Source organism: Chinchilla lanigera, unplaced genomic scaffold (assembly GCF_000276665.1).
Source record: "Chinchilla lanigera isolate Chin_1 unplaced genomic scaffold, ChiLan1.0 scaffold00001, whole genome shotgun sequence".
NCBI classification, from domain to species: domain Eukaryota; kingdom Metazoa; phylum Chordata; class Mammalia; order Rodentia; family Chinchillidae; genus Chinchilla; species Chinchilla lanigera.
In genome coordinates this window covers 10668398-10678986 of record NW_004955402.1, presented here as the reverse complement: position 1 = coordinate 10678986, position 10589 = coordinate 10668398, and the positions used below count along the sequence as shown (strand labels likewise).

Genomic DNA, 10589 nt, shown 5'->3' with positions numbered 1-10589 from the left:
TTACAAGAGAATTCTCCACAAGAAGGATCAAGAACAAGAACCGAGCGCGGATCCCATGGGCCCGGGGGTTGTGGCGGCCTGACTCGGGCACCAAGCAGCACACACTCCGGAGGTGACAGCCACACCGCGCGTCCCTGGGGACCGAGGCTCTGAGGAAGATAAAGCCCGAGGTGCCACTGCCAAAGCCGCCACTAGTTTGCCTGAAAAAGAATTCTTCCACACAAGTGAGCACAGAAAGATCTCCCACCACAAAACGGGCTTCTTACGCTCACTGGTGTTGTTTTAGCCACTATTAATAATTTCCCCAGCTTCTTAGACCCTTGCAAAATGCTGTCACAGAGCGCCCTTGAAGCTACACAGCAGGTAACTGCTCCCCAGACGGCACGGTGTCTCCAAACTCCTGCTCTCTGGCGCTACCTTGGGCATTCGGAACAAATATCCCAGCCAGCCACGGTGGCACAAGCCTCCCCACAGTGCCCGCTACTCACAAAGCTGAGGCAGGAGGATCTCTAGAGCCTAGGAGTTCAAGCCCAGCCTGAGCTACACAGTGAGGCCCTGAAAATAAAAAATAAAAAAAAAATTTTAAAGGAAGGGAGGAAGGAAGGGACAGAGGGAAAGAAAGGAAAAAAGAGGAGCAGAGGCGTGGGTGGGACGCAAGCAGCCAACTTGAAAAGCGCCTCCCTGCGTCCCGGCGCCCTTGGTCTGGGCACCCGGGTCCCAGTTCTGAGCCGCTGAGGCGAGAAAGCCCACAGCCTGAGACCCCGGAAAGCCCGGAGCCCCGCGGGCCGGCTCCCCCTGCACGCTCACGTCCGGCGCCTCACTACGCGGTGTCGCGACGAAGCCGCGCAGCCCCTGCGTGCTGCTGGGCCTCGGCAGCCGCAGCTGGGACCGGGGTCGCGCGGCCCGCGGCCCGGGAGGAGGGACGCACACGCGTGGGGCAGTGCGCACGGGGAGCCGGGGCTTCCGGCCGCCTGGCAGGGGAGGGCACGGGACGCACAGAAGCACGGAGCGACCCACGCCAGCGGCGCGGCGCTGCACGGAGACTGTCACCTACATGGTCACCATCCCCGTCTCCATCCTGGAGCGTTAAAGGGAGAGAATCCACGAACACGAGTGGAAGACAGAAAGGACACTTCTGCAACCTCGAGGAGGAGACACGGAGCGCTGCCAACCACGAAAAGCCGACCAGACACTGGAGCGACGGGCCACGCAGAGCAGAGCCGACTCCCCTTGTTCTCTGCTCGCTGGCAGCCAGGCTCTTCCGTTTCTGGTCGGGTCGGAGACCAACCGCACAGTATCCGGGGACAGTGGTGCCTCAGCGTCCCCTGTTCATGTCACCAGCGCCCTCACTCTGCACAGACCAAGCCTGAGGAGCCGGAGCAGCAGGAAGAGATCAGCAGGCTCCAGCACCACCAGCCCCGCATTCCGGGGGCCCCTCAGCCTTGGGGAGCCTGGGCCGCCCCTGCCCACCCGCCTCGCCTGGAATCTGCTGAGCCCGTGGGCAGCAGCTTAGGTGAAGGAGCCTTTGAGCCCTCCCTGCTGGGTGTCCAGAGTGGCCCCCTTTCCCAAGCTGCAGATATGCAGACAATTATCTTAAGAGGATCCACCAGTAGCTGAAATACAAGCATTTCTGTAAGTAAACAAGATTTATTGCTAACTGCAATAGTTTAGCCATTTTTTCCTTTTTTGGGGGGGCAGAGTGGGTTTGAGACTGGGTCTGTGTAGCCCAGGATGGCCTCAAATTCAGAGCAATTCTCCTGTCTCAGCCTCCCCAGTGCTGGGATTATAGGCCTGTGCCACTATGCCCGGCTAATTTAGCCCATTTTCAAAAACATTTTTTTTCTTTCTTTATTTTTTTTGGAGACAGGGACTCACTATGTAGTCCAGGCTGGGCTTGAACTCACAGTGATCTTCTTGCCTCAACCAACGAACTGCTGGGAGCAGAGGTGCGTGCCACCGTGCCTGGCACAAGCATTACAGAGTGCTGGGATTATAGGGGTGCACCACACCAAGCCCAGCCTGAAATGTTAGGCTCACCCAAAAAAGGACGCCAAGACAAATACAAAAGTATCTGCTTCAATGAAACAGTGACATCGGTGGTGGAGCAGTCGCTTTGCCATGACGCAGTCGCTTTGCCATGACCGCGAGGGAGGAGTGTGGCGATAGCACCCATTGTAATGCGCCTCTCGATGCCAGGGGACACCCGGGTATCGAGGCTGCTTCGATGATAATAGCTCCCGGATCACACGCACCACAACATCCTGTCCGTCCGAGCCCTCTGGAACCACCCACCAGGCTCACTTCGCCATTTCCCCAGATTTCTCCCCCATGTAAAATGATCAAACTCCTGCCGGGCGTGGTGGTGATGGCCATCATCCCAGGACTCAGGAGGCTGGGGCAGGAGGATGGCTTCAAGTTCAAGGCCAATCTGGGCCCACAGACCCTGTCTCAAAACCAAACACATACAAAAAAGTAAATAAACTCCCATCTGACCGCTACATAGAGCTTAGAGGCAACAGGCAACAACTGCTGTTGCCGAGAGGACTTGTTCTGGTTTCCACCCGGAGACAGTGTGTACTCTCACTGCCCAGTGGCGCCAAATTATGAGTAAGTATCTGCTGCCCCCACCTCCCTCCCCCGGGGCGCCCCTCACAGAGGCCTCCTGGAGCCCGAAGTGAGCTCAGACACTCCGGTGCCCACACCACATCCGGCCAGGTCGCTAGGCTCACTGCGCTGCCCTTTATCTGGATCTGAAATCATACCAAATTCCCGAGGCCCGGGGAAGACATTTCCCAAGAGTGAGAGGTTAACGTATTCGCGGGGGGAGAGCAGCGGCCCTCTCTGCTTTGCTGGCCGTGCCGCGGCAGGAGGAAGCAACACGAAGGGACACGGGGCTCCGTCACCCCCGCACGGCCTGGAGGCGGTGAACAGGGACATCGGTCGGGCGGCCCGTGGCCGCGTCCCCGCGTCCCCACGTCCCCTCCTGGAATACGCTTGCTCGTGCGTTTGGGGAACACGTTAGGGGAGGGAATGCCAAGCGGGTTTAGTGGAAACAAGTCAGCAAGCTTCTGCTTTGTGCAATCCAGACACAGAAGTCGTCATTAAAAAGGCCCGGATGTGGGGCTGGGGGTTTAGTTCGGCGGCACAGAGCCTGCCTGGCAAGCGCAAAGTCGTGAGTTCGATTCCCGGTACAAAAAAAAAAAAAAAAGGCCAAGATGAGCAGAATTTGTTGGGAAAGGCTGACAGGGAGTCCTTCCCTGGACTTCCTAGCCAGTGTGCAGGGCAGGAGAGGACGCTGAGGCTTGTGAGGTGTGGTCCCCAAAATCATCCCACACCGAGGATCATCTGGAAGCCGCAACAAGAAAAATGCACTTTCCAATCAAAGCATAGTAACTCCCAGCCCTCCAGAAAGCTCTAAAAATAAGGAGAACCATAAACGGCGGGGGAGATTAGCTGGGGAGGGCAATAATTTTCCTCTGGTGTCAGAGCAGCCCGCTTCTATAAAACAATCAGCCCAAGGCGGATGGTGGACGGACTGCCACACCCCCACCCCCAGCACCCCTGGGTGCTACAGCACCAGCCAGCACGCGCCCGGCCCTGGGTTCAATCCCCAGTGCTGGAAAAAACATTTTAAAAGGGAAAGCTGATCCAAGGGACATTAGAGTGCTGGAGACCATACGCTACTGATACTCCACAGGGAAAAGATGTTCTTCAAAGCACCCAAAACCATACAGCACAGGCGACACGTAATGCTAATGCCAGGCACGGGAGTGCGCACCTATGATCCCAGCACTGGGGAGGCTGAGGCAGGAGGATCGGAGTCAGTCACAGGGTGCACACGCATGGGCTCCATGAGTCCCCAAATCCACACGCATGCCAGCCCTAAACCCAGACACCAGCGCCACCTATTTTACGACACAGCGCCACAGAGTCGCACTCAGTGCCACAGAGCGGGCTCAGCAAAGGCACAGAGGAGGCCCAGCCGGGCGTGGTGGCGCACGCCTGTGATCCCAGCACTCGGGAGGCTGAGGCAGGAGGATCGTTGCAAGTTCAAGGCCAGCCTGGGCTACAAAGTGAGCTCAAGGTCAGCCTGAACTGCACAGCGAGACCCTATCTCAAAGAGACAAAAAAATAAAAAATAAAGCGTTCAGAGATCTCCAAGGATCCCCCAAAGGGCGGAAGCTCTGCAGCCTCACTGAGCTGTGAAATGTCGAACTGCTCCATGAAGGAACCAGAGAGGAATCCTTCTGCTCTCAGGCCACACAGCGTATTTCACTCACAAGAAGTCTCGGGCGCCCTAAAACGCGTCTCAGCATTGATCCTAAGCAAAATGCTTTTAATCTCAGATAATGTCATTCGACAAGGTTCTAGGGTCCTAGCCAGGCATGGTGGCGCACCCCTGTAATCTCAGCATGCGGGAGGCTGAGGCAGGAGGATTGCTACAAGTTGGAGGCCAGCCTGGGCTATACAGCAAGACCCTGTCTCAAAATAATAAAAAATACTGGCTCCTTTCTTATAAAATTTGCTGCCAACACACATGGAAAACGCAGATTCCATGTGCCAACCTCACAGAAACCAAGATGGTAACACCTCCCAAAGGACAGGCCTTGGGAAGACGGCCCTCAGGCAGTTCACAGCATCACCTGCACTTGTTTTATACAAAGATCACGGCCCCGGGTAGCATCAAAAGCAAGCTGAAAGGGAAAGAACACAAAACAATACCCTTTTTATTTTAAAAACTCTGGTGAGATAGGTTTCCATAGGACATCCCATTTTAAAAAAAAAAGAATGTAAACCAACCTGTGGGTCAGTCACACTGTACAACCTCCGAGTGTTTACAGATGCCCAGATATTTACAAATGCTATTCGTTAGGTAGTAAAGTTCTTCCAGCACATATTCCACAGTCCAAGAAAGGGGGTACAATGGGGTTCTTGTATAAAAATCCTCAACAAGTGGACGAAGGCAATTTTCCTGAGAAGATTTGTTCTTGAAATCGTTTTTCTTCAACCATTGGGAATATAGAAATGGGATGTGTTTGTAAAAGAAGCATAAGAATGTCTAAGTTAACATTGTTTCTTTTAAATTATTTTAAGTACCATTAAGTTAAAATGTTTACATTCATTATAAAAATGCTGTTAAATCTTATGCAAATGATTTAACACTGATTGCTGCAACGCAAATTGCACTTTTTAAAAAAAAAATTATTGTATACATGGAAGAAAAATATTTTGTTTGCTACCCTGTTTACAAACGGCGACCGACCTCACAGCGGTCACGCGAGCTGAACTTGGACGTCAGTCACAGTGTAGTTAGAGTTAGACCTAGCCTTGCAAGCTGAGGGGCGCTCTCTGCCAGACCTCCTCTAGAGCCGACCCAGCTCCCACGACGTGCACCAAGAGGCCTCCCGCGATGTGAAGAAGTTCTGGAATAACCAATGGATCAGAAGAAACACACGATTTGGGACAATGCTAGGAAATCTTTCCACGAAACTCTCTATCCTTCTCAGCAGGGGAGGCCGGGCGGGTCCCCGGGCCGGTCCCCGGGCTGCAGGGCGGCTGGAGGTGGCGCTGGCCCTTCAGGCCCGGAAGAGCCCTTCTCCTGCACTCGCAGGCCTCTGGCTGGTAAGTCTCTTTCAAAGCAAAGGCACAGAATCCCGCATCCGAGGAATGTTCCATCTGCGTGGTCACCACCGTGGGGACTCAGGGGTGCGGACCCCGGTGAAGTCCTCCCCGCCTCCCAGCAGCGCAGCTCAGGCCAGGGCCAGAGCGCACCAGGAATCCTGTCGCACGGAGGATGTGACTTCGGCCGGCGAGGCCAGACTGACACCGATGTAGAGCCCGTCCTGACCCGAATACTTGAGCTCGCTGCTCTCGGGGTTGGCACTGTCGGCCGCGCTGGACATCACCGGGGCCCCCGCCTGGAGAACGTGGGACAGAGAGGAGAGATGGTTACGTCACTGTGGCAGCCAGCCCACTGCTGCTCGTTCCACACCAAGGGACACGGGGCTGGCCGTGCAGCCCAGGAGAGAGGAGAAACCCGCCGGCCTTGCCCTTCCTGTTCCCAGCCAGCAGGTGCTTTTCATGGTCTGCAGCTGTCACATAGAACCACCAACCTGACCCTGACACATACATTTCTCTGTTAACTGTTGTTTTTTGAGACAGGGTCTCATTATGTCATCCAGGCTGTCCTCAAAAGCACGGCGATCCTCCTGCCTCAGCCTCCCAGAGTGCTGGGATTACCGGAGTGCTCTACCACGACCGGCTCCTCTGTTAACTGTTGAGCTCAGTAACCGGCTCAGCAATAAAGCACTTGCCTCGCATGATCAGGTCCTGGGGTTTGATACCCACAAAAACAAGCACACAGCAACCTCTGGAACCACCCAGAGGTGGCTCTGTAATACAGCAGAGCCAGGTAGACGAGAGGAGGCCGGCGGGGTAGGCTAACCTGGCGGAGCCCAAGAACTCCGCCGGCGAAATAAAGCGCATGCGTGCATACACGCATGCGCACAGCACCGTGGTTCCGCACTGCGGGGTGGCAATGACGTTTCCGAGCGCTGCCCGCCTGGGCGAAGCGCATGCGCAAGTTCACCTCTCCCCAACTCAGAATCTCTCCACCCAGGAGAAGCAGCCCGGCCCGCGAAGACGCAAACCCGCATCACGCAGCGGTTAGCGTCCAGCGGTTAGCGCCCTGGGGCTCTCCCGGGAATCAGCCTCTGCAGCTTGGAAGCCTCGGTCCCCGCACGCCTCGGCGGCCGCTGAACCTTTTCCTGCTTCCAGATGATTCTTTGGTGGCGCGCATGACCTCATGAGACCATTCTCTGACCACCAGGGCACCCCAAAGCTGCAGTCGGCCTCGCGCTCGAGGGCTCTGGGACAGCGGCCGCCAGGTCCCGTCACGCACCTTGCTCTCAGTCCCGCACACGTCCTCCCCACCAGACAGCCCCAGCCCTCTGCCAGCAAAAATGGGGGCTCCTGAGAATCCAGCAACGACAGCACCCCCGCCCCAATCTTTGTGTAAGTAACACAAGCATAAAAGCCTACACTGAAGGGCATCAAAAAAGAGAGTTCCACAAAGTGATGTGAGCTGTCTAAAGTATGAGTCAGGTGTGGTGGCGCATTCCTGTGCTCCCAGCACTCAGGAGGCTGAGGCAGGAGGATTGTTGCCAGCCTGGGCTACACAGTGAGTTCAAGACGGTATCTCCAAATAACCAGGGATATAGCTTGGGCACAGGGCCTGCCTGGCAGGTGCAAGGTCCTGAGTTCGATTTCCGGTACCAAAAAAAAAAAAAAAAAAAAGACAGCGATCAATTGTAGCTTTTAGTACCAGGGCCACTGCTATGAGCAAAGCCAGTGTGGGTCCAGATTTAACCCCAACACACCCCACTGGAACCAGGCCGTCCCGCCCCTAAGGCGCCCTCACAGTTGCCTCCTGGGCTTCCGGGTTGCCTGGGGAAGCAGCCACCTCAGGAGACCCGGGCGAGCAGACACAGCTGCCACTCTGTGGTCACCGCCAGGACCAGGGTCGCCCAGCTGCAGGGAACAGAACAGTCACAGACCTTGAGTGACACAGGGGCTGACTCAGAGGCAGCAGAGCAGGATCAAGGGACCTGTGGTAGCAAAAGCCCCCCTGAGAGGGGCAGGGCCCCTGCTCAGGAACCACAGCAAGGGCCGGGATATAGCTCAGCAGCACAGCGCCTGCCTGGCAAGCGCAAGGTAGTGAGTTCGATTCCTGATGCCAAAAAAAAAAGAAAGGAACCACAACAGGGACAGTCACCTACTGAGTAAGATCACCTCCCTGTACACCTCCTCTGTACACGGGTCCTCAGATCCTGAAACCCGCTGCCTCGGGGATGGCTATGATAATTGAATGGGATCACTGCCAGGTGTGGTGGCACAATCCTAGCACTCGGGAGGCTGAGGCAGGAAGATCACTGAGAGTTTGGGCTGGACTGCGTAGCAAGATCCTGCCTCAAAAAAACAAAAAAGGAGCTATAGCCTAAGATCGTTGCACGAATTAAATCAGTTAATAGAGCCATATGTAAGCCCTTCTCCCAGTGTCCGACAATAGCAATGACGACGTGCATATAAACTACTACTTTTGCACATAAAGCAAAGGACCTAGGCCTTGTGTTCCTCTCGAGTTCCCTTCCTCAGCCAGACAAAAGCCAAAGGGACCCATCAGAGAGAAGGCCACCAAGGGCCGCCCTATCCCAACTGTTACCACCAGTTCTCCACAGAGATACCGAAGGCTCCAGCAACCACTCAAAAGGCCTGTGGCTCTTTTGAAAAAAAGCCACACTAAAGAAATCTTAACACCTTGATGCTATTCTTACACTCGAGCAATAATCCCAAAAGCTGTCTGTCGAAATACCTTTTATCTTCCTTTTCCAGACAATGTGAGGCATTATGCAGGCCCAGAGGTCCACAGAGGGCAGACAACCCCCAAATTCCGGGCAAAGACATCAGCTCCAGTGAGATCAAGAGTCACAGCTGGGCCAGGCCTGGTGGCACACAACTGTAATCCCAGCACTCAGGAGGCTGAGGCAGGAGGTTCTCAGTGAGTTTGAGGCCAGCCTGGGCTACACAGTGAATTCAAAGCCAGTCTGAACTACACAGTGAACCTTGTCTCTCACTCACACACACACAAAGCAACAAGCTGAGTCTTTCCAAAAAGGGGGGAAGGGGGGAGGAACTAGTGCCCAAGCCCTGACAATTAAATAAAGCACGCAGCAATTAAACATGAAATGCCGCAAAGGGCAATCCTTTAGCTAGTGTAGAAGGCTGATGTCAGGTGATCACACCAGTTCCCTCGTCCCTGGCTGGTGGGGCTGCAGTGTCCACAGGCAGCAGTGTCTGACCACAAGAAAGGAAAGGCCCACGGGGTGGCTGTCCGCCACAGGGGAAGCCACGGGAACGGCGTGAGGCCTACCAGCGGGGGAAGGCTTGCAAGGCAGAGTACCTCCGCCCAGCAAGGCCGCTAATAAATAACAAGCTCAGAGCGCAGGATGGGCAAAGCCCTGCAACTCGCTGTTCCGTGCGAAGCAGCGGGAGGAGAGCTCCACGTCCCACGCACAGGAACATTACAGAGGACGGGGCGGGGGGGCGGGCGGGGCCCTCAGGCCAGGGTCCCAGCACCCAGACCGCCCCAAGCAGCTGACTTAAGAGCCTAAAGCTGGGCAGCGCAGTCCAGCCTCAGAGTAAAGGGGAGACTGCATGGGAAACTCCAGGCGCAGTGCCCAAGGGCGGAGCCGCTCTAGTTGGGGGCGTTGCTGAAAGCTTCCTGCAAAGCCAGGGAGGAACCAAAGTAGGGGCACTGCTGTGAGGGTGCCAGAGGGATCCCAAGCACCCCAGAAAGCATCTGCCTGCTTCCTGGCACAGCCTAGGCCTGGGCAGCCGCACACACATGAAACACAGCTGCACACAAGTTAAATACCAACACATGATGATATCCCTGCATCTGAGTCACTTGAACCGCAGCACCGGCAGATCCACTGCAGAAAGGCTACGGGACAGCCGGGGAGAGATGGCGCACACCTATAATTCCAGCACCCAGGAGGCTGAGGCAGGAGGATCACCAGCAACTCCCCTGAGGCCCCTGGCTCATTTAAGGTCCCTTTCCCTCCTGGGTGATGTTCATGAGCAACCTACGAAGAACCAACACCATTTTGGGGGGAAATCAAAGAAAATTTATGACGACCCTGGAGTCAGCACCACACAAATACATGCGCACGTGCACACACGCACACACGCACGGATTTTAGTTGGTTAATGTTTCCCTGCACGGATTTAAATCCGAACTTCTTGGTTTAGAGCGGGCACCTAACCCAACCTCAATCAACTGCCCTTTGCAGCCTGAGCGTCCTGCCCTGGTGGCCAGCAGCTGCCGCCAGGCCAGGTCCCAGCTTTCTGGGATCAAAGCTGCAGCCCAGGGTGGTGCCCGAGATCTGCCTTTCCACGCTGCTTATCTCCGCAGCCCGGCAGGACAGCTGAGAACGCGCTTCCTGTTGAAAGGACGTTATCAGCACGGCCGAGGCGCAAAGGCCGGCCGGGCCTCATGCGGGGAGAAGAGGCGGTGGGCTGGAAAACTCCCTCGGAAAGGAAGAGATGATTCAGAGACAGCAGCGGCTGATGTGGCCTGCACAGCGTAGTCTCCCCGGCCTGGGAACCAGGCACACCCGGACAGCTTTCCTGTGGAATTTATCTAAAAAAATCCAAGACTGCAAGGCAGGACGGTGAGGGCCTGTAATCCAGCACCTGGGTCGCTGTGAGTTCGAGGCCAGCCTGCACTATACAGAGACGCTGTCTCAGAGAAACAGAACAAAACTAAGAACTCCAAGACTTGTGATGCTATACACTCATGGATTCAAGCGCCCAGCGGACTGTCCAACTGCTTGTGAGCGTCCCAAAACTTTCACTCCTGTTCTGCTTGCTTGATGAGACAGCATCTCGCTGTACAGTCCAGTTCATCTCGCTGTGGAGCCCAGGCAGTCCTCCTGCCTCAGCCTCCCTGAATGCTGGGATTATAGGTAGGCCACCATGCTCAGCTATAAATTTCATTTTTGAAGAAAACCCAAAAAAAAAAAAAAAAA

General features: G+C 55.4%; 1 protein-coding gene across 1 annotated transcript in view; it reads right to left on the bottom strand.

The window, feature by feature from the left end:
- Positions 1-4706: 4706 nt before the first annotated feature.
- The window catches only part of LOC102019223 (endothelial transcription factor GATA-2), a gene marked incomplete at its 5' end in the record, with an annotated part of 21646 nt that continues 15763 nt past the window's right edge, over positions 4707-10589 (bottom strand). The window contains 1 exon segment of the mRNA XM_013522231.1: positions 4707-5918. Coding sequence (XP_013377685.1) covers positions 5751-5918 — 168 coding nt within the window.